The 24,459-nt window shown below is 34.4% G+C and overlaps 3 protein-coding genes and 1 pseudogene across 3 annotated transcripts; 2 read left to right on the top strand and 2 right to left on the bottom strand.

Annotated features, from left to right (window-relative positions):
* Nucleotides 1–490: 490 nt before the first annotated feature.
* On the bottom strand, nucleotides 491–2,120 carry LOC120185019 (adenine/guanine permease AZG2-like). The gene is given in 2 exon segments (XM_039189356.1): nucleotides 491–1,255; nucleotides 1,257–2,120. Coding segments are annotated over 2 exon segments (1,629 nt in total).
* Nucleotides 2,121–13,757: 11,637 nt separating this feature from the next.
* LOC120185114 (elongator complex protein 3-like) lies at nucleotides 13,758–14,673 on the bottom strand. The gene is made up of 3 exons (XM_039189413.1): nucleotides 14,605–14,673; nucleotides 14,270–14,396; nucleotides 13,758–13,898 (listed from the first exon to the last, which is right to left on the bottom strand). The coding sequence occupies exons 1-3, from the start codon at nucleotides 14,646–14,648 to the stop codon at nucleotides 13,758–13,760; spliced, it is 312 nt and encodes a 103-aa protein (XP_039045344.1). The 5' UTR covers nucleotides 14,649–14,673.
* Nucleotides 14,674–14,735: 62 nt separating this feature from the next.
* On the top strand, nucleotides 14,736–18,825 carry LOC120185113 (annotated as a pseudogene).
* A 1,853-nt stretch (nucleotides 18,826–20,678) lies between these two features.
* Nucleotides 20,679–23,171, top strand: LOC120185130 (30S ribosomal protein S21, chloroplastic-like). Its single transcript, XM_039189426.1, has 3 exons — nucleotides 20,679–21,123; nucleotides 22,245–22,354; nucleotides 22,957–23,171. The coding sequence occupies exons 1-2, from the start codon at nucleotides 20,717–20,719 to the stop codon at nucleotides 22,348–22,350; spliced, it is 513 nt and encodes a 170-aa protein (XP_039045357.1). The 5' UTR covers nucleotides 20,679–20,716; the 3' UTR covers nucleotides 22,351–22,354; nucleotides 22,957–23,171.
* The last annotated feature ends 1,288 nt before the right edge of the window (nucleotides 23,172–24,459 follow it).

Here is a 24,459-nt window from a genome sequence, read left to right as displayed (position 1 = left end):
ATTTAAGCGATATCAAGTTGTTTACCATTTGAACAAATTCTAGTTAGTTGTACCATTTATTTCATCGTCACACACACGTGTATATATATATATATACACAAACTAAGTGACATTAATAATCGAGAAATTTTATTATTTTTTAAGATTTTAGATTTAAATATGATGGTGTATAAACTTTATTAACAAATGACTTAAGTACGGGGACGATGCCATTATAATATCAAATTACGACTGTAAATCGTATCGTAATATTTTTTAAGATTATCGTGGTACCACATTCATAATTACCTTTAAAAAATAAATAGAATCGTAACATTCACAACTGCAATTTAATATTATTAAACTTTCTTTTACCAGTACCGCTAATACAAAGATACTACAACACAATTTTCCTGGAAAAAGTGATATGCATACATATGAATTTTTTGCAAGAAAATTGCTTCATCATAATCAAAACTCTGACCCTCTCCTTTTTTCTCTCTCTACAAATTCAAATGATTTCAATCCCATTTGATGCAGCGGCCGAAACTTGGTTCTGTTCTTTCATCACCATCTTCCTCATCTTATTCAACCACCTGATGAACCCTAACACCAAATCATATGAACTTAGGGCAAAATAGACCCCCATGCCACCAATGATGCCATTTGCAATGGAATATGTCAATGGCATGACCAGCATTGTGACAAATGCAGGCACCGCCGCTTTCATGTTCCCCCAATCGATATCTTTCACCACCCTCATCATCATCACCCCGACCATCACCAAGGATGGTCCGATCGCCCACGGCGGCACGTTGGTCAGCAACGGCGTGAAGAACAACGACAGGAAGAAGTAGGAGCCGATGACGACGCCCGTCAAGCCGGTCCGACCGCCTTCTCTTATGCCGGCCGATGATTCGACGTATGTCGCTACCGGGGAAACCCCTAATGCGGATCCGATTATTGTGGAACTTGCATCGACTATGTATGCTAGGTATTCACCTTCAAAACTGCCTTTGTCATCCAAGAAGCCACCGATTTCGGCCATTGTGTATAATGTTCCTGTCGTGGCGAGCACGTCGATGTACAGTAATGTCCCTAACGCGACCCAAACTTCCGGTCGGTTGAAGTGGCGGAAACTGATCGCGCCGGCGGTGGACTGTATTGTATGAAAATCAACCACCTTTTTGAAGTAGTTGTAGTTGGTGTCACCAAGTGGTGTATCAGGGAAAACTGTGAAGGAAGTACCTCTAATCCATGAAATTAATGTGACAAAATGAAATACCATATATCATACTTCCCCTAACATCCTTCATTAGCCCGTAACAAGTCATAAGGAACCCAACCATGGCTAACCAGAACGTGGGGCTCTTCATTTTGCCCCCTAAACAGGCGCCCGAGCCAGGGTCTAGTTCAGCACAAGCCGAGACTGTGACCAGTGTGGTCGGGTCGGGTCCAACGAGGCCAACACCCTGGTGCACTTGAAGCCCCACGAATGCAATGAACAGCCCGATGCCTGCACCACAGGCTAGCCTGACCGGCTGAGGTATGAGCTTGGCTAGCCTGGATCGAACCCCGGTTGCTGATATTGCAAGAAAAGCACACCCCTCAACCAGAACCATAGCCATGGCGGTTCGGTATGATATGGACCCTGATCCATGGAACCCCACCAGGTTATAAGCCAAGTAAGCATTAGGTCCCATCCCAGGGGCTAACCCCAACGGGAGATTAGCCAAAACCCCCATCGCAAATGAACCCACCATGGCTGATAAAACAGTGGCCACTATCAGATCATTCTTGGTTCTCGAAACGCAGTTTTCGTACCCCACGTTGGGCTTCAACATGCAATCATATGAAGCGGTTTGGTTCGCCGGAGCAGTACAGTCGGCCACCGTGCATGTGCCGCCGGAGTCGGCGATGATGGTGGCGTTGACGGTGATGATATAGGCCATTGTTAGGAAGGTTGCGGTTCCGGCTCGTAGCTCCTTGGTGAAACAAGTCTTCCTCGCTTCGAGCTTGAAGAAGTTGCCGACTTTGCTCTTTGAAACGGTGTCGTTGACAGCCATTTCCAACTCCCTCCATGAATTTGAGAGCTTTTTCAATGCCCCGCAGCCCATTTTCCCGCAGATTTCACCTCCCATTTCCCTGTTGGTAATAATATGGAATAATGAAAGGGAATCTTGCTAGATTTTATAAGGCATTTCAATGTCCTTATGTGGCCATTTAATATAGGTAAAAAGACATCAGAGGTCCTTACTTTTTAAAAAAACCAATATGACCCTAATTTTGTTTTTTTTATCTCTCCAACTTAAAAAATAGACCCAATGTGACTCTCTAGCTAAGAAAATAAACCAAATATGACTCTTTGACCAACTTTTTGTTGTTGTTGTTGACAATTATAGTGTTGACATGACAATCCATGGTATCAGATTAACGTGACAGATGACAAGGCAGATTGGATAAATTGGTAACTCAAACATGGAAGATGGATTGTCACGCCAGTACCGTGGACTATCACGTCAACACCGTGACTAGCACGCCAATACTGTAACGGTCAACGATAAAAAAGTTGGACAAAGGGCCACATTGGGTTTGTTTTCTAAGTTAGAGAGTCACATTGAGAGAAAAATAATACAAGGGTCACATTGCTTTTTTTAAAAGTACAGGGATCTCTCATACTTTTTTGCCTATAATATAGATATATATAGTGAGGTTTTATTTTAAGGATGAAATACACAAATAGTCCAATGACTATATGAAACTGTTTTGTTGAGTCTATTGACTATGAAAAGTTACAAAACAATTCCCTGACTATAGAGTGTTGATTTGTTGAGTCCTCGACTATTAAAAGTTACAAAATATTCAACTGACTATTCATTATGTTCCAAACTCGTCCTTTTTCGTTAAAAACTAATGGCAGTATGAGTTGGATGTTAATCTACTGTATGAGATATAATAGTCGTTTGAGATTCTAAGATCAAATTGTATCATATCTCAGACAACAAATTAACATCCAACTTAGATTGTCGTCAAATTTTAATGAAAAATGAAATATTTGGAACATAATAAATAGTCAGGTGACCATTTGTAACTTTTAATAGTCAATGGACTCAACAAAGTAACATCATATAGTCTGAGAACCATTACTTTTGATAATCGAAGGATTCAACAAAGCAACATTATATAGTCAAGGGACCATTAGTTCGATTATTAGAACCAATCTGAAATGGGTAAACTAAACCAAAGGTAAGTAACTTTGTTAAAATAGTTGTTTTGATCATTAAATTTATCGAGTTGTTATAAAACGATTAGTTAAATTTTATCAAATTGTTATAAAATGATCATTAAGATTATCAAATTTATTATTATTATAACATCGTGATAGCCATTTTGTAATCATTCAAAAAGTCAAATAATTTTTTGTAACTTCTGAAAATTCAATTATCAAAAGGATCATTTTAGAAAAGTTCAATGACCTCTAGTGTACTTTACCCATTTAAAACCAGGTTATAGTTTAGTGACTTATAGTGCAATTAACCCCATATATATTGGCAAATTGGGTATTTGACAAACCCCAATGCTAATTACTAATAATCTAAGCCTAATCATATACATATGAATTGGCAAATTGGGCATTTGACAAATCCCAAAGCTAATTGATAATAACATAACCCTAATCACATATTCTATTGGTGAAGAATTAGGGTTAGGGTTTAGGGTTTAAGGCTATTGACCTTCGCGGAAGATTGGACCTCCTGGATGGGTCGAGAAATACTGGGGGAGTTTGCCTCTCCTAAGAATTTTAAATTTTCGTTCAGTTTAGATATTTTCTATTGATGGTCTAATTTTGCATCCCTGAAATTTTGTAAAACTATACATAACGTTTAGTTTTCATTTCATTTAGTACCCACCGTAAAAAACTTAACGTTTTTAATACATAAACTATCAATTTCGATCCGTTTTAGTACCTAAACTTTCAATTTTTTCAAAACTTAACGTTCAATTTTAAATGAGGATACTAAAATGAAATAAAAACTATAGTTATCAACGGCGGGGCACAAAAATGAAATAAAAACTAAACTTTAGGTATGGTTTTAAAAATATTAAAAGTTTAAATACTAAAACGGACCAAAACTAATAGTTTAGATACTAAACGCGTAATTTATTCTTAATAGTTTAGATATAATTTCTAAAAATTTGCATCCGTAACATCAACCGAACATACATACATACATACTTTACAAATAAATAATCAGGATAATTTTGGATATTTTTATGTATATTTTATAAAATTCAATCTAATACTAAAATTATATATATTTGCATAGTAGGTCGAAAATTCCAAATCCAAAATCTTTGAATGATCTCTACAATAAATTTTATAATCTAAACTCCAAAACAAAAGTTGCCTGGATCCCCGGACCTAATTAGTAGAATTTGTAAGTTCAGTACTAAAAGAATAATTAAATATAATTGTCATCACGATTAATACTATAGAAAAAAAAAGATTAAATTATAGTTTTAGCCCTTGTACTAATTTTTTTAAATATATAAACATAACACGTGTCACTTAACAATTTTTTTAACGGTAGGCACCTATAAGTGTAACGGAAAAAACATTAGGCATATATTTTTAATGAAAAATTCTTTAGGCACCAGAAATCAATTTGAGGTATAATTTAGACACCTAAAGTATATTAAGAATTTAAACAACAATATGACATATTCAGTTTCCTTATGGTTGGATTTGACGTAAATCTTTTGTTGATGTTTATTTAATTAATTTGTCGATTTATCTTTGTTTCAAATTTTGAACTAGTTCCTTTTTATTGATAGACATTCACAGTCACAAAAGATAGGTCGTACTTGAATTGGAAAAATAATTTGTCAATGTGTCGTTTTGTTATATGTAGGGACGAACGAATGATTTTATGTTAGGGGAAATTAAAATTTCAAGGGCGAAAACATGTTTTCAATAGAAAATACATAAAAAAAATTAAATTTTATGACAATTTTAAATTTTCAGGGGACGATTGCCCTCGTCCTCCAACCCTCGGTTTATCCCTAGTTGCACTTTTTATGTTAGTGCTAATGAAGTTTATCTTTTATCGTCACTGGTAGTGTTAATGTGATTTAGTTTACTACAATCCTACACGAACCAAGCAACTTCCGTAACTAATAGATGTTCGTTATCTTTAAAGATCTCGTATTCGGACTCGATGCCAGCAAATGTGTTTGAACGTTTAGGGTATTTTGACCCCTCTCCCTTAAAAAAAAACCTTTTTCACTTAAAAAGGGGGAATTTGAATTGGATCGAAAACTTTGGTTCATTCTCGTTATTTGAGAAAGATTCCATTATATAATACCAACGCATAAAATAAAGCCCTAAAAGTCACGCGTGCTGCCAGCCTTTGGCACTCACCCTGCGCCTACGTTTCATCCACAGCTGTCGGCTGAGTCGTCGCTCCGAGTTTATGAACTTTGTGGTCTAATGCTAGATATAGTCATTTGGTTATAGTGAAATTTTATATTTAATCCTTTATTTTTTTTATAATTACATGTTATCTAATATATTGATCGATTAATTCGGATCTAAGCATGGGCGAAACCTCGTAGGAAACAACATGATCCTGGTTCCCTGTCAATTATTTTTTCTTAGAATTAACCGATACTGGAAAAAAATATCTTGAGAAATAAATAAAAAAAATTTACCCTCTCTATTAAAAAATTATATTTTTAAAAAGTAAAAAATTATTTTAACCTCCTTTAATAAATTTCTAGTTTCGTCCATGTATTTGAGAAATGTAAACGTCTATCACGGAGACAATTTTTTAACCTAACTTGTTTGAAAGGTCACGGGTTTGATCACCAACTATTACAGTAGAGTGATTGAGCGTTTCATTGTCAAATAATTGAGAGTATTTAGAACCGATATTACTTTATAATCACCTTAACTCGATAAAAACATTATTAAGTCCCTTAAAATATATTTAGTAAAAGTTTGATAAAAAAATTTAGACACCTAAAATAGAAAATATACGTAGTTTTTATACTTATTTTTTTAAAAGAAAAATATGGAAATATGAACGTAACATTAATTTTTTATTAATATGGGGTAAGTACAAGGTAGTATCTGTTCAGAGGTAACTCTCAATCATTTGACATTGAACGATCACTCCCCTGACATTCCTGGTGCTCGAACTCGAGACCTCAAAAAAATAATAACGATACCTTTACTACTGAGGTCGCTCGGTTCGTGCGGAACATTAAACTTTAATTTTAACGAAAAGTAAGCACCTAAATGAGAAAAAAATATTATTTAGATACTATTTTTCTAAATAAGTCTCAATTTATTGATTACAATTAATGAAGTTATCAATTTATAGATCAAACATCAAATTTTAATGTAGCAGAGTGACTAAATTGCAATTAGACCTAATTTTAATATTAAACAGAATTTAGATTCGGTCGAATATCTTAATTCATACAATTTTGTCTAAACTTAGGTCAGTCCAGATATAAATATTAGTAACTTGTGATGCCAGTTGGAAGAGATAACGAACATACAATATAATTTAGGGTAAAGTACACAAATAATCCCCTGACTATAGGATAATGTTTTATTGAATCATTTGATTATTAAAAGTTATAAAATGGTTACTAAATTATTAATTATGTTCCAAACTCGTCATTTTCCGTTAAAATTTTGACGGCAATATGAGATGTAAATTAACTCACCAATTGAGACATGATAAAATCTGATCTTATAATCTCAAATGATTATCATATCTCAGTCAACATGTTAACGTCCAACTCATACGACCGTTAAATTTTTAACGGAAAAAGACGATTTTGGAACATAATGAATAGTCAATAGACTCAATAAATCATTATCCTATAGTCAGGGTATTTATCTTAATTTTAATAATAAAGAGAATTTGGATTCGGTCAAATATTTTAATTCATACAATTTTTGTCCAAACTTAGGTCAGTCGAAATATAAATATTAATATATGCTGATGCCAGTTGGAAGTGATGATGGATGGAAAAAAATTAATTTATTAAATGTATTCTTTTTAAGAAAATGATAATTAATTATTCTCTATTAATATAGCTAAATGGATTTTTAGAGTAAAGTACACAAACGGTTCTTCGACTATAGTGTATTCTTTATTAAGTTCTTCCATTATTAAAGTTATAAAATTATCCTCTAACTATAGAGTGTTACTTTTTTGAGCCCCTCGACTATTAAAAGTTATAAATTGGCCATCACACTATCATTATATTCCAAACTCGTCTTTTTTCGTTAAAATATATGATATTTTGATTTGAACGTTAACATATTGATTGTGATACGATAAAATCTGATCTCGGAATCTCAAACGACTATCATTTATCAGCCATCATGCTAATGTTCAACTTAGACAACATCCAATTTTTTAACGGAAAATGATGACTTTGGATCACAATGAATAGTAGGGTGACCATTTTGTAACTTTTAATAGTCGAGAGACTTAATAAAACAATATCCTATAGTTAGGGAGCATTTGTATACTTTAGCCTTTTTTATACAATTATTTGTTAATTAATGGAGCCAAATTCATGTGCACTATGCTAAAGATTATACAATATAGTTTCCATGCTGCATGCGTGACAAGTAATTTATGGTTTTGTTGGGGCATTAGAACAGCAGTGGGTTCTTCTTTTAAGGGACAAAGAGAAGCCTTTAAACTAAATTAAAACATAATACCTCAAAAGGTGGGAAAATTAAATATTTTATATTTCAAGTGTTTCATGAGACTAAAATTCCTCAAAATAAATATATGATATCAAAATATATTGAATATTTACAGATAAATAATATTTACGTTTCAACAAACAGTCATTTTACCCTATATTCTATTTTTAAATCATATCACTTTTAATATTTCAATTTTTTTGACGAAACAGATTTAATTAGATGAAAATCGTTAGCTGACTAACATTTAACGTATATTACTGACATGCAATTTCACATGTGATCAGTTGAAGACGTGGCGTGTGTCATGTCATTCAAAGTGATAGACATGATATGTGTCATGTCTAAAATGATGACGTGTATGTGTTTCGTCACCTCAAATGATGATATGACACATGCAACATCAATAATTGAACATATGTGGAAATTTCATGTCAACATGTATTAAAAGTTAATTAACTAACGGTTTTCATCTAACATGATCTGTTTTAACTGAAAATTGAAATGTTAGGAGATAAAATGATAAAAAAAGGGCAAAGTGATAAACATGACATGTGTCATGTCACCCAAAATGATGATGTTGTATGTGTTATATCACCCAAAATGATGATATAACACATGTAACATCAATAATTGAACATATGTGGAAATTCCACGTCAACATGTGTTGAAAGTAAATCAACTAACGATTTTCATCCAACATGATCCGTTTTATTTTTTAACATTTTATCCCCAACGTTTTATGTTGGATTAAAATGCTCCCTGGATGGATGAAAATCATTAATTGACTAATGATCAATGTTCTCTATTGATGTGATAAGTCCACGTGTGATGTCCCGTCATAAAAAATATTTTAAATATATTTTTATAAGTGTTTATGTAATTAATTATAATTATAGTTTATTCTAAAAATAATTTTTTGTTGTAGTGGTATCACATATGGACTTGTCACGTCCGTATGAAACATTGACAGTTAGTCAACTAACAATTTTCATCCAACCATCCAACCAGGGGAGGTTTTGTTCAAAAATGAAACGTTTGGAGCTAAAATGCTCTAAAAAGGGATAGGGGACAAAATGACTATTTGTGCAAACGTTGGAGAGTCGGGAGTAATTGTGTTATAAGGGTAGCATGGGATTCTTTTCTTGTAGTCCAAGGCACCTGCAAAACGAGTGAGTCATGCAACATAAGTTGCAGGCCTGAATTTGATCGTCTCCTTATGGTTGAATGTAAAATGTGGAGGCGAAGGTGGCCCAGAAGTTCTAAAAACGGCGCCGTTTATGAATAAGTCTCCTTCTGATCTCCATATCCAATTCTTCCATTCTGATTCCGAAGCATACATTCTCTTGGTTATCTGCAAAAATAGATTTATGATATAACAACTGATGTATTCTTGGTCGCTTTGTTTTTAGGATAAATTACACGTTTAGTACCTAAATTATTACATTTGTTTCGTTTAGGTCACTCGATTTTTTTTCAAAGGCATAATGTAAAAAAGAGTTATTTTGGTTTCTATTCTTTTTTTTGAAGTATCTTGACCCTAACGTTTTATTTTGTAGTAAAAAGATCTCTCTATGAATGAAAATCATTAGTTAACAAACGATTAATGCTTTAAAATAAGAGTTTTTTTTACCTTAAAATGAAATGTTGAGGTCAAAATGCTCTAGAAAGAAAGAACATGTGTTAAAGTGACTATTCAATCAAACGTTAGGGCCCTTTTTTCCCTAAAATAAAATGTTGGGTGTTAAAATGCTCCAAAAAAAGAATAAGGACCAAAATGATCATTTTGATAAATGTTGAGGGTTAATATTAGCATTATGTTTTTTCAAAATCATACCTAATGTTGTATTTTGGTTTTATTTTAGTCACTACCGTTAAAAAAAGTAAAATAATTGTTGATGTGATATTTTTTTTAAATTTTTTCAATGATGATGTGACATTATCTTATTATTACACGTCAAAATCATTATTGTTTTTTAACGGCGAGTGATCAAAATAACTCTAAAACATAACGTTATAAATTTTGAAAAAAATGTCAAGTGATCAAAACGGAACAAAAATGATAATTCTAGCACTAAACATGTAGTTTACTCTTGTTTTTAATGCAATTACAAAGTTTATGAATTCTGTCAATTTTTATAGGGTAAACTATACATTTAGTACCTAAACTATCAGTTTTAATATGTTTTAGTACCTAAGTTTCACTTTTTTTCAAAAATCACACCTAATGTTTAGTTTTCATTTCATTTTAGTACCTCCCGTTAAAAACTTAACGTGTTTAGTACTTAAACTATCAGTTTTTGTTTGCTAACATTTTTTATTTGTATTTTGGTTTACCTCCTTAGCAAAGCCGTTATGCGAAGCAGTGAACCTATTGCCTTTGCTAATAATGGTAGGATGCATGCTACCACCAATGGCATACATTTGCCGGTGAACATAGTCATTGTTGACGACATGAAAGAGTCCCCATCGGCATCTAGGCATTTTTGTGCTAATTTCTCACCAAAACGGTTAAACACAAGTGTGATTTGCATGTATCGATCGTTAGAATAACTATCACTCGCATCGAACAATCACCTGAAAGAAAATTCGAAAACATTAAGTCGAAATCGGGTGACAAAACATGTAGCTCGAGTATCTCAAGATAAAATTTTACTCCATTTTGACGGATGAAATGACAGTTTGAGATGGTGATGGCAGTGGACCCCTGAATCGCATCAATGAGCCCGTCCTGACACCGAGACATGGAGATATGATCCAACCAGATGTTCGATGACCCAAATATCGAAATTCCATATCGTCATCGACCGTTCGATAACCGTAATGCTCTTCAGAGTCTCTGATCAAAATGGATATAATTGATATATTTATGAGCCATACCTTACATTTAGGACTTCCATTTATATTGCAGAGATATGAAGAGGGAAACCCAAGTGCTAAGGCGAGTGTCACAAGTTGGACGGAAAGCTAAACCTTCGTAATTGGTAATATTCTTTTGCATTTTTGCTTTCTCGCTTCTATTAATTGGTTATTGTCATTGATTACTTGTTTCAGCAGCACCAGCTTTGCATGTTAAACCTTACGATAGAACTTTCCACTTTTCAGATAGCAGTAAGTGGTTCGAATAACAACATCATATTTTCTAAGGTGGGTTCGCTGGAATCCCTTGGAATTAGGGGGAATTGAAATCTAATTCCACCACTTTTCATGTTTGGTTCAAGTTTTCAAAGGGGGAATTGGAATCCAATTCATCAAGGGAGGGAAAGTAAATTCCATCCATAACATGATGGAATTGAAATCGTTTGGAGGAGGGAATGTGAAATTTGACTATACTATCCTCATCAATCTTTTGGTATTCAGGTCGGGTTTTTTTAAGTTTGATATTCGGGTCGGTCGGGTTTTTTAAGCATGATATTCGGATCGGGTCGGGTTTTTTTAAGTTTGATATACGGGTCGGATCGGGTAGGGTTAGGTTCGGGTTTAGGGTGAAAATACCCGAACCGACCCGAATAAATACAATTTTACCTTATATATTTAGGAATAATTACAATAATACCCCTCTATATATAATTTTTTTCAATTAAGTCACTGTTTTTATTGAATAAAAATAATTTTTTATTATTTCGGGTCGGATTTCTAATTCATATATTCGGGTCGGGTCGGGTGAAACTTTATTTTGGTCGGGTCGGGTCTCGGGTGGAGGTTCCCTTGTTCTCGGGTCGGGTCGGGTGGACCAAAAACTCGACCCAACCCGACCCATGGCCATCCCTAATTGGGATGATTTTAATTTATGATGTTTATTAGTATGATTTTTATAATTTATTGAAATGAATAATCAATCAATAAAATGAAAATTTAATATTTTTTAAATTTTTATAATATATTGCTACATGTAAGTTATAAAACAAACTAAAATTAAGCAAAAAAAAAAAAGGGCAATTTTGTCATTTTACGTTACTGAAATCAAATTCATCTGACATGTCTGCGAACCAAACAGAATATGGAATTGGATTCCAATTCAATTTTCTGCCAACCAAACATGTTTTATATTCAGATTCCAATTCCCTCATAAACATTCCAGCGAACCAAATGCCACCTAAGGGTTTGATTTTACACATCTTGTTTTTGAGATTTGCCTTGATGGGAAGAAAAGTTTTCTTTAAAAGAAACTCCGTTATTTGAATATGAAATGTGGTTTTGGATATATTCGAATAGTGATTAGAAAACGATAGGGCATGTTTCGATTCCCTGTTATCCGATAAAAGGAGTAAAAGAGTCATTTTAATTAGGGCTGAGCAACGAAATTGAGAAAATCGAAAAATCGACACGAATCGAGTAAAACAATTCGATTTTTGGTTCGGTTTAAAGTCTTAATTATTTTGATTCGGTTCGGTTCGGGTTTTCCATATGGAACCATTTGTTCTATATTGAATCGAATAAGCAATTTTTTTAAAAAAAATTATAGTTTCAAGTGATTTTTTCATTGCAAAACCGAAAAACCCGAACCGTTAAAAAAACCGAACCGAACCGAGAAAACCGGTTTCGGTATTTTCGGTTTCGGTTTAAATTTTGAAAAACCGTTTATTTCGGTTCGATTCAATTTTTGGTAAAAAACCGAACCGAATACACCCCTAATTTTAGTCGTTTTTAGTTTATTATGCTTCTATTTTAGTACTTGTTCACTACCTTTTCTTGTGTGTAACAAATTGTAGCCATAATTCAATTAGTTTTGCTTACGCTGGTCAGCTACTCGGACCTATAAGCCATTTTAAACCTAATCTCAACCATCCCCTAATCTTTCCTTTGTTTTTGGTTGCAGGGAGGAGGAGGATAAAACGACGAAGATTGCTTCCTCGGAGTTAGAAAAGTTAAAAAGAATGTGTTTACATTCTTGTATGTCATGGAAGTTTCAGAATGGACAGCACAGACGCAGATGTGATGTTGTTTCTAAACTGCAATGAATTCTGGATTTGTTATGTTTTAGAGCCGTTTCTCTATCCTGTTTCCTGATTGATGTCAGGGACTTATAAGTAGAATTTATGTTTTCAATTTGGTACATCTTTGATTGCAGATGTATGTATGTATTCCTGTGACACAGGCCTAGATTTCGGGTTTAGGGTTTACGACCTCCTTGTGATGTGTTTCGGGTTGGGGTCTTCTTACGATATAAGTTTAGGTTTTGGATTTAGGGTTTAGGAGATTATGATAAACCTTGGATCTCAAGTTTATTCACTCTAAACTCATTTATATATTTTATAATTAATGACGCGTGTTATTTTAGAGATTATATTTAATGATTTATATTGATTGAAGACTAAATCGATTAAACATTGAAATAGAAAGGACTGAATGTATTATTACATAAAATTTAAAACTACCACATCAACTCTCTGTTACTAATTTAATGATTATTTCCCAATCATAAATAAGGGTAAATTACGTATTTAGTATTTAAACTATTAGTTTTGTTTTATTTTTATGTCTAAACTTCTATTTTTAAAAATCATATCTAATGTTTAGTTTTCATTTCATTTTAATACCCGTCATTAAATTTTTAATGCATTTAGTATCTAAAACTATCAATTTTGACCCGTTTTAGTACCTAAACTTTTTTTTTTAAAATTAACATTAAATTTTAAACATGAGTACTAAAATGAAACAAAAAATGGGTACTAAAATGAAACAAAAACTAAACTTTAAGTATGGTTTTGAAAAAATTGAAAGTTTAAGCATTAAATTGGAGCAAAACTTATAGTTTAAGTACCAAACGCATAATTTACCCTAAAAATAATAATGTAATATATTTTTATAAAATATTATTTTTAAAAAGGACCTAGATTTAAAGTCACACATGCAGATTACACTCCTTGAATAATAATATTATTAAATAGTACTCCAATTCAAGTAGAATTATCTAAATCTACAATATCTCTACTCGTATTAGTGTAACATACCGGTCAAGTCTACTGTAACGATGGTCCAATACAAACAAATTACAAACTCAAAAGCAAAGTTGGTTTGAATAATCAAACAAGAGATTTCACCATGCAAGGCCCTTCCAGCTCATACCCCAATTTCCTGTATGGCGGGTTCCTACTCCCGATATCACTGCTATTTTTGTTGACCTGTGCTCCCTTGCAGCTATTCGCTCCGCTTCTTCCATCAACTGTGTACCATAACCCTGCAACATATGCACTGTGTTACTCGAACTCGGATGTTCCAATCTACGAGTATGTTCCCAACACGAGTTTCAATGGGATACTCTTGCTCGAGAGCTACTCGAATTCAACTTGGAAAACAAACTCATATTCGATTAAGTCATTATCGATTGAGTCAAGTTCGAGTATTTGAGCTTAATCGATCAAATAGAGCGGTTCTAGTTAGAATGGAGCTTGAGCCAAGTTTCAAGCAGTAAATTTCGGCTTGAGCTCGAGCTTCTGACTGTTTGAGTTTGGTTCAGCTTGATTACAGCTCTACTTAATTTCATTGAAGTTTTTCCATCTACTTGGTTCTTTCTAGGTTATATTTTCGTGGTAAAGATTTCATCATTACCTGGTGTTGTAGCTTATCAGCATCTCTGCCGTGAACTGGAACAGCAGTTCCATCCATATACATGGAGTTCAGGGCAAGTAGTATTCCGGCCACATTCCCGCAGTCGCAACAACCCAACAAGAATATCCTGTGTATCAGTGCATCCGAAAGAAATGTGCTTAGAGATGTACACCATTATTGAAAGAGATGAAAAAAGTTTCAAGTTGCACAAGGTATCGTACTTGTCTCCTAAAACTGGAAAGTTAGGCCGGCCGGTTAAGAGGACATGACATAGATATTTGTTTGCAAGAAGCGAGTCAACTGTAGACACACATCAATGGGGGTCATCGCAGTACCTGAAGTGTATCTTCGTATGACAGAAATGTTTCCCAACCTTCATTTGCTGTATACTCACGCCGAACAAGCTCGACGTTAATGTCCTCCATCGAAAGACATGTTAGTATTATACTCTCAACAACATGAAGCCATGACCGGATTCCTGAGAAGAAACATCAATTCTCGTTACCTGAATTCCAGCTTCACGTGTTTGAACATCGCGACACTTCAAGCCCGAGTCATCCATGCCAGTTTTCCAAAGCTCATAAAGGCCAGTTCCACGGATTACAAGGGTGGGATAGATTTTAAGCCCATCAGCTCGAAATAAAGGGCTCTCAAGAAACTCCTTGAAACTTTCCTAGTCTCTCTCAAGTCTCAACACCAACATTAGGAAGATCAGGCATCATATGAGCAACAACCTCCAGAAAAGCAATGAAAAAGGTTCAGCAACGAGAGGATAAAGCTGAAAGAATCAAAGAACCTAAATGCATAAAATGCACAGACTGATAATTAAGCCATATACTCCATCACAATGAAAACTGATTTCAGTCAAACTGATATATGGCTAACACTAGGCATGCTGCTTGGAGTTCAAAAGTTTCTTTTTTTTTCCTCAATGGCTGTGTTAACACTAAAAGAACATTCATCACTATTAGTTTTTATAAGTCGGTAAACAGGCATGAGCGTCCTGAATCATGAATGTTTATGTTTTTCAAATTTCACATGGCATTAACCACGTGAAATTTAAATTTCCTGGTTCATTTAAAGGCAAATTATATCCGAATATTCTGTTCATTCCATCACACACAGCTGAAGACGTTCATTTTTTTCCCTCTCTTTTTCCTCTTTAGGAAAGCAAGATGGTGGTGAAATTGACACTGAAGTAACTACATTCATTGCTTGCAGATGTGCTGTTAAGTGAAGTAACCCCCAGATCCTTAGACACTTTCGAAGTTGCTTATCTTCGAACACTGATGTAGTTGAAACTGATGCATTTGAGTCAAACCCTGAATCTCAATTGTGGTTAAAGATAATGGAAGCGATAACAGACCCCTACACTGTAGATAGAGTTGCAGAACAGCTTTTGCGTCAGCTTGCAACTGAACATGCAAGTCATGATATTGAAGCTTATTGGATTCTTTGGATATTGTTTCATCATTTACTACAAGTTCAGTCATCAGTCAGGTCAGTGAACGTTTGTTATGTCAATTTCTTTGTTCAAGTGTAGCTGACAATATGCGTTATTCAATTGGAATGATCCTTTTATTGCATCTGGGTCATTCGGACCAGAAGAAATGACCATTGCGTGGTCATTAATCATTATAATTAATGACATTAACTTGGATAATTTGCATGCAACTTGACAGTCTCGAATACAATAAATTGTAGAATGAACCTTCCTTTTCTTTTCCTTCGTTGGACTTGTTTGTATATTTACCCAGAAGGTAATTGAAACTTGGGTATCCAACCATAATAGGAGTCTCTTGGTTTCTTTAGTTGAACTGTGCGGCATGCAAATTGTTGTGCAATTCAGAAGTATTTCTTACTATGCAGATAAATAGTATAACACGTTGTACTTCTTTGTTTCTGTTTATAGCTGATGTTCTTTTTCATACTTTTCTCTCTCAGGTCCATGTTTGTTGAAAATTTTTTACTGTGGAAAGTATTTCCTGTTCGTTGCCTGCGGTGGATCTTGCAATTTTCCGTTCTTGAATACTCACCATTAATGATTTGCAAACTAAGGGTCACGAAACCACCAATGGCCTCTTGCACACAAGCGGAACGCGTGGCTGCCGTATGGTCAAAAAGAGACTTTGTGCAATCAGCTCCACTAGAGCAGCAAGCTTGTATCCTTTACTACTTTGACACATCAAATTAAAAGCTCTCAATTTGGTTGACAATTATTAGACATGCAAGCTGTAGAAACTTCATTGTTATTGTGGGAATCATATCATCGTATGGTTACTTTCTTCTAAATAAGAGTTGTCTAGGTGTGTGCCTACAGATGCCTGCACTTCAGCACTAGACTGCAAAAGCGCCTCAAATCCTTTCGGGTGAGGTCCATCTGTGTCTTGGTGTGCTTTTTTGGTTAGGAGATAGGCATAAAAGGAACCCGCATGATTAAAGTTTTTTTATTTATTTAATTTTCAATTATTCCATTAGATATACCTCTGAGTTCAGTTTGGTTGATCCAGATGAGATTATTCATCAAGCTACTCTAAATTATGAATCAGCCTCAGATGAAAACGATGACGATAATGCAAGTCAGAATTCTGATTCAAGTGACTCCTCTCTGCAGCCATATGACTTGACAGATGATGACACAGATCTGAAAAGAAAATTTTCACAGCTGGTTGATGTGGTTGGAGCCTTAAGGAAATCTGATGATGCTGATGGGGTAAGTTTGAGTTCACAGTTCAGTCTTCATTAAAATCATTCGGTTTGTGTCATCTATGACGTCTAAACTTTGATACGGACTATGAAGACTCTTTGAGTAATAATAACTGTTAGAAAAATTTATATCAGCTACTTCATTGGGTTTCTCTTTTCCTTCGGCTGCTCAACTGACTATGATTTGCTCCCAAATTTGGTATGATTCAATGGATATTGATGGACAATATTAATGCCGTCAACGATTAGACTACGATTTTAAATTGGAAAATTAAGGGTTCAACTTTTAACTTTTTAAGTACAATGACAATCCAAATTTCATTCAAGTACAGGGACTGGTGATATATTTTGACCGAAGATATATGACACAGAGATTATTGAGGAAGGCATTTAACGTATATCTGGAGAATTTTAGTAAAAGGACTCAATTTTGTATGTTTCTACTCTGAAGGTAGAGAGGGCTCTAGATGTTGCTGAAAGTCTTATACGAGCATCACCCGATGAACTGGCACATTTAGCAGGTGATCTTGCTCGAACTCTTGTACAGGTTCGTTGCTCCGATGCGGCTGTAGAAGGTGAGGAAGAATCGGCTGAGGAGAAGCGGCAAAGAGCTTTAATAGCAATCGTTGTCATGCGTCCATTTGAATCTCTTGATACTCTAAACAAACTATTATATTCACCAAATGTAGATGTTAGTCAACGAATAATGATACTCGATGTCATGACTCTGGCAGCAGAGGAGCTTGCCAATACTAAAACTATGAAACCTAAACATCAAACAGGTCCCCTCATATCAACCATTTCAGAACCTCAACTATGTTTCTTGCCAAGCAATACGGGGCCTCCAGGAGCTGGATCCTGGAAACAGGTCTCAGATATCGGAACCCTTCTAAACTGGTCAAACCGATATGAAAGAGAACTTCCACTAAAAGGTGGGCATGTCAAGAGAGGAAAGACTCGCAGGTGGAGCCTTAGATCTGGAAATCTACATGAAAACCAAATCGAATGGTCTCAAAATAAGTTTCCTCTATATGCGGCGGCATTTATGCTTCCAGCTATGCAGGGATTTGATAAGAAAAGGCAAGGTGTTGACTTGCTTGGTAGATTTTCTTGTCCTTGGAAAACTCATCTATATGCTCGGTGTCTGTATGAAATGTATATCGATGCATCCGGAAGCATCTGCATTGGCTCCCCTTCTTCTTGATATGTTAAGATCCAGGAACTTGACTCAACATCTGGTGTCTGATGATACATATATTGGCAAGCTATTCGATCCCTTTCACATGGTTGTGAAGGACTCATAAGCGTGTGGCCATGAGACTACATAAAAACATGTGTTATACTTTGTTCATTCGACGATGGTTTTGGTTATCATCTGTTTTACTTCAAATCTTCATGGGTACATAATTTGATTATCTGCCATTACCCGATTTTGTTAATGCAGGGAGGTAAGCCATCACAAAGAAGCATATGTCAGAAGAGCTGTTCTTTTTGCAGCTTCATGTGTGCTTGTTTCTCTTCATCCTCCTTCTATAGCATCTTCCTTGGTTGAAGGAAATATCGAAATCTCTGAAGGGCTTGAATGGATCCGTACGTGGGCCCTTCATGTTGCCGACTCGGACACCGATAGAGAATGCTATACGGTAAGCAAAGAGACGATACAAATCTCTGCATCAGTTCTTGGACTTCCATCTCTCCGATCTACGCCTTTTAAGAACATTCCAATGTCTGCATTTCATTAGAATGTTGTTTAATGCCTAGAACTTTTCCGGTTTTAGATGGCGGTATCGTGTCTCCGACTACATTCCGAGATGGCGCTTCTAGCTTCCCGAGCGCTGGAGTCGGCATAAAGTACATTGCAAGCCAAGAGTATTAGCCTGTCGTACGATCTTTCAAAGGGAACAATCAAAATCCCCAAACCTAATGGTGAATACTAGCAGATTCACTTAAGGTTAATGCCCATCAAAGCCAAGAGTATTAACACCTTGGGTGTAGGGATGGGCACTTAACCCGAACCCGAATCCGATCAGGTCGGATTTTTTTATAAAAATTTAGGATTGAGTCGGATTTTTTTAAGTGTGATATTCGGGTTAGATCGGGTTCGGGTTTAGGCTGAAAAATACCCGATCCAATCCGAAAAATATATATAATTTTACCTTATATATTTAGAAATAATTACAATAATACCCCTCTATATATAATTTTTTTCAATTAAATCATTGTTTTTATTGAATAAAAATAATTTTTATTATTATTTCGAGTCGGGTGAAACCTTATTTTGGTCGGGTCGGGTCTCGGGTGGAGGCGCTCTTGTTCTCGGGTCGGGTGGGATGGACCAAAAATCCGACTTAACCCGACCCATACTCATCCCTACTTGGGTGTGTAAATATGAGTACATTTTGAGAAAAACTTACATTTGCACTAGTTATAAGCTTAACGGATCTTGTTAGTGATGGTTGATGAATTTTTTCAACTATAGTTAGACTAAATGATATTAAAATGATAACAAAATAAAATTTTAAATACTTTAAATAGTAACATAATAAACATTAGATATCTATTTTAATGAAAAAAATTGGAAACTTAAAGTAATTAAAAGATATAATTTGAATAATTACTTTTCGAGTTAATTACATCATATGCCCCCAATCTATGACCCTTAATTTAAATTGGTCTTTAAACTTTTAAACTTTTCATTTTCATCCCCAAACTACGATCTTCATTCTAAATTGGTCTCCAAAAATATGGTTCAAATGGATTACATATTTGGATGAATTTGGAGATAAAATTGAAGATGCGAAAGTTTGGGAATCAATTTAGAATGAAGAGCATAGTCTGGGGATTAAAATGAAATGTTAAAAGTTTTAGGATTAATTTAGAATGATAGTCATAGTTTTGGGATGAAATTAGGATGTTTAAAAGTTTAAGAACCAATTTGAAATGAGAGTCATAGTTTAGTTGACATATAATACAATTAACTCTTATTTTTAATTAAACTCTAATTCTACATTATATTAGCACGAATCAAGTGATCTTAATTGTTGAAGGGATGATTATTATTAGAGATTATAAGTTCGAGTACAATGCCTATAAAGGTGTTTAAAAAAACTCCAAATTCAACTCAATCTAATATCATCTTATATAAGAATTGAATCGAATTTAATATTTTTATTAAAAAAATGACTTTATCAAATCGGATTCTATTGATTTCGAGTTAAATTGTCTTTATTACTTACAAGAAAAAAAAACAAACACGACAAAACAAATTATTTGATATGAATCCAAATAGAGGCAGATGCACTATGGGGTTGTTTGTTTGTCTCTTAATAGAATCATTCAGCGCCGCGTTTATTTCGTACCTCTGAATGATTCAGTGCTGACTGATTCAACAAAACAGTGCTGAATGATTCAGCACAGAAGTATATTCTGAATGATTCAGAGTCATTATCAAACAACATGTCACATTCAGAGCTAATTCATACAGAACATCTGAATCATTTAGTATTTGAATCATTCAGCGCTTAATTATTCTGAAGTAAACAAACAACCCCTAAGTCACGTAAAAATCAAATAAATTATCATTATTTTATGAAAATAGTTAAATTTAATTTATTGGGTTAAGAAAATTTAAAAAAATATTTATCAATTATTTAGAAGAAAAAAAATTAAAATTTTTAACTCGTCGTCCAAATTCAACGTCGGATTTCAAAAACCCATAGACAGAAATCGTCGTCATCATCAATGGCATTTTCCCTCACTTCTCTCTCCAAATCACTTTCCTCTCTCCTCCCTTCCCAATCAATCCCCCCAAAGCCATCAGATTTTGCCCCACCGGTTTCCCAGTGGGACCCCAAATCGACATGGGCGCCGACTTCTCTGTCTCTCTCTCTGACGGCGGCCGATGAAATCAATGCCGTAACATGTCCATCGCTGGCGTATTCGAACACCCTTTTCTTCAAATCGGTTTGCTATAACGTTCAGGTGGTGGTAGCCGAGAATGAACCGGAGGAGAAGCTGTTGGGCCGATTCCGGAGGGCCGTGTTTAAGGCCGGTGTCGTCCAGGAGTGCAAGAGGAGGATGTTCTTCGAGAGTTCGCAGGAGAAGAAGAAACGTAAAGCAAGAGAGGCCTCTAGAAGGAACCGCAAAAGGTTGGTTTGTTTGTTTTATTGATATTGGAACTCGATCAAAGTGCCTCAGATGATATTGGTTTATTGAGCTCAATGTGAGTAGAAAATTAGAACCTGAGATAGAAAATCCGATTAGTTTTGTTGAGGATCTCCCATCAAACCCGAATTAAATTGCAGTTGCGGATGGTACGACGTGATTTATTTTCCTAAAAATAATTGTGTTGTTAAATTACGGATGTGTTTGCAGTTGCCATGATGTAGCGGCGTTGCGGCTGCAATTTAGTACTATGAACCCGAATGACTCAAATACGAATTGACCCAAACTTGAAATTTACCAGGACTGAATAAAACTCAGTCCGAGTTGATCCAATCCATATTGACCCTTCCCAGAACCAACTCAACCTGCCCAAAATGTACCAGTTCCCACATGGATTATAGAATTCGGCTTCTATTGTGCAATGGTTTAGAAGCTTAAGCAGACAATAAGCATAATGATGATTCAGATTGGTTGCAAAGACGAACGTGTATTCATTTGCCTTTTGCTGAATATATTACTCGAATATGTGTATATTTTCTGCTAATGAGCACCATAGGATGCGACTCTTAAGGCTTTTTTAACTTTTATACAGTCTAGATTGATTTTTCAGAGGTCTTAGGCTGTGTTACTCGGACTCTGCTTAATTTTCGGGTACGCATATGTGCCTAACACTTCGGATATGGGTACATGTTCAACGCTGTTTATTGCTCAATATGCCACTTGAATATATGTATGTGTTCTGCTTTTGGTTATCAAGCAGAACCTATCATAGCAAATAGAATTAGGCTTTTTACCAGCTTTTGAGTGTCAAAGAACAGAAGCAACTAATTACATATTAAATACACAGTTGTTAATGAAGATTTAACTTTGAGTAACCATTTGACAGCTAACAAATCATCTCATAGATTTTCAGTGGTCTGAGGCTATGTTTCTTGGTCTCGGGTATGTGTCCAACACTAGTGCGGTCATATTCTCGGACACGAGTGTTGAACACTAGTAGTGGTTTGTTATTAAAATGACCAATTCCCATGCAGTTTCAAGGAATTTGGAGCAATAGATCTCTGAAAATAGCTTACTGAATGATCCCTTTTTTGCCTATTTTCAGACGCTTTAAACCAAAGGCTTTCACACAAGCAAAAGAGGAAGGCCCTAAGAAGAATGATGATGAAGATGATAATTGGGACCTTCCTGAAGGAGACTTGCCCTATTAGCCAGGTTCGATTCGAAAATCCTATTATTGCATCGACTTCAATATCAGGTTACAAAGTCTTGGTTCCGGATGATTTAGTTACATAATTCCGAAATCAAAACATGTTGTACATGTTTTGAATGTTCCATTGCAGGGCTTTCTAATGGCATTATCGTCGCTGACTCATTCTACGATACGATCTTTTAATCATATATAAAGAAAGTTTAAAAACGAATTAAGTATATCAGTGTTAAACACACACAGATTAAAGATTGTTAGTACAGCATGTTGAGCAAAGGTTTAGAGCTGTCTTTGTGGAATTGAAGGAATGAGTACTTTACAAATGGAGTTTCATGTTGGAAAAGCCTTGGTTTATAGATAGGATTAGAGCAGAAGTTGAATGTGACCTAAAAGATATGATCAATCTCATTCGATTATGATCGGCCGAACCGATCAAGTTCGAATTAGTTCAGTTAATTTGAATAGATTGGTTTAAAGGTGATGTTATAGAATATTTTTAATTATTTTTTTGTTGGGTAAATTGGACTGCATGTCACTTTATTATTAGTACGTTTATAATCGTTGTGTTTCAAAAAATTATAATCGAGTCACTCAATTAATTGTTCAGGACTTTTTGAAGACCGAGGGCTTCATTCGACGAACAAAATGGAGGGGTTGTCGTTGGTGAGATGAACATATCATGAGATACAAGTCGTCTAACGGTGGACGATGTAGATCGAGGTTGAAAACATTTGAACGATCTTCTGGTGATTTCATGACTTTTGAGAGAGATGTTCTATAAATTGATCCAATAAGTAGAACGGCGAGGTTGAGGTGAATGTTATAATGAAGAGTTAATTGCATTGTACGTTCCCAAACTATGGCTCTCATTTATATTTTCATCCTCAAATTATGATATTCATTCTAAACTAGTTCTTAAACTTTTGAGTATTTCATTTTCATCCTTAAACTATAACCTGCATTCTAAATTGGTCCCTACACTTTTAAATCTTTCAATTTCATCCCCAAATTCATCCAAATATGTAATTAGTTTTAACCATGGTTTAACTTAAACTTTAATTTTTTTCAAACACATGATAATATAGGTTGACCTATCGATTTATTAACATGGAATGTGATTAGTATATACATAAAATATGGGATGAAATTGAAATGTTAAAAAAGTTTAGGGATTAATTTAGAATAATGGATATAGTTTGGGGATGAAATTAAAATATTCAAAAGTTTGAGGAAATATTTAGAATGATATTCATAGTACTATTTGATTCTAAATAATAAAAAAAAGTCATTTGATTGTAACTTTTTTTATAGAAATCACCCCTTTTATTTAACACAAAAAATATCTCAAATTAAATAAAGATTTACAAGCATAATAGTTAATTAAGCATATAATTAGGATAATTTTTTATAATCATTGAAATAAAACTAGCAAATTAAAGTCACACAAGGAAAGATTAAAATCTATTCAAGAAATTCGAACAAAAATATATACAAACAGATATGATCGTACTGACAAATGAACCAAAAAAAAGAATCAAACTATTGAAAAATCATTGACAAACTATAAATCAGACTTTGACGACGTGAAAAACTATCCACAAACGTATAACAGATATCCAAATCCAAGGTCCAAAGCATGGGAGACAAACTCAACTATTAGGGGGAGCGCCTAAGTGATTGCTCAGGACCCCCATTTTTTATCTTTGTAATTGGAGCCTCAATTTTTTCATCTTTATAGTTAGGTCCTTAATTTTTTAATTTTATTTTTTACCTTTATAATTGATGTCATAATATTATTCAATCTTACTTTTTATCTTTATAATTGAAGTCTCTAATTTTTTTAAATTTCTTTTTTACTTTTATAATTGAGGTCCCTAATTTTATAATCTCTCTTTTTAACTTTTTAATTGAGGCTTTTAAATTTTTCAATCTCACTTTCTACATTTTCAATTGAGGCCCCTAAGTTTTTTCAATCTCAATCTCTACCTTTATAACTGAAGCTCCTAATTTTTTAATCCTACTTTTTTAACTTTATAATTGAGGCCTTTAAGTTTTTTTAATATCACTTTCTAACTTTCTAATTGAGGCCTCTAAGTTTTTTCGATCTCAA

This window comes from Hibiscus syriacus, unplaced genomic scaffold (genome assembly GCF_006381635.1).
Source record: "Hibiscus syriacus cultivar Baekdansim isolate YM2019G1 unplaced genomic scaffold, ASM638163v2 tig00112988_pilon, whole genome shotgun sequence".
Lineage (NCBI taxonomy): Eukaryota > Viridiplantae > Streptophyta > Magnoliopsida > Malvales > Malvaceae > Hibiscus > Hibiscus syriacus.
Note: the sequence above shows the minus strand (reverse complement) of the source record. Positions and strands in the feature narration are given on the sequence as shown.

Coding starts and splice junctions, on each gene's coding strand:
- LOC120185114 (XM_039189413.1), bottom strand. CDS start 14,648: ATGAAGGTTGGGAAACATTTCTGTCATACGAAGATACACTTCAG. Junction 14,397..14,604: donor CATACGAAGATACACTTCAG/GTACTGCGATGA, acceptor ACTGATACACAG/GATATTCTTGTTGGGTTGTT. Junction 13,899..14,269: donor CTGATAAGCTACAACACCAG/GTAATGATGAAA, acceptor CATATGTTGCAG/GGTTATGGTACACAGTTGAT.
- LOC120185130 (XM_039189426.1), top strand. CDS start 20,717: ATGGCATTTTCCCTCACTTCTCTCTCCAAATCACTTTCCTCTCTCCTC. Junction 21,124..22,244: donor TCTAGAAGGAACCGCAAAAG/GTTGGTTTGTTT, acceptor GCCTATTTTCAG/ACGCTTTAAACCAAAGGCTT.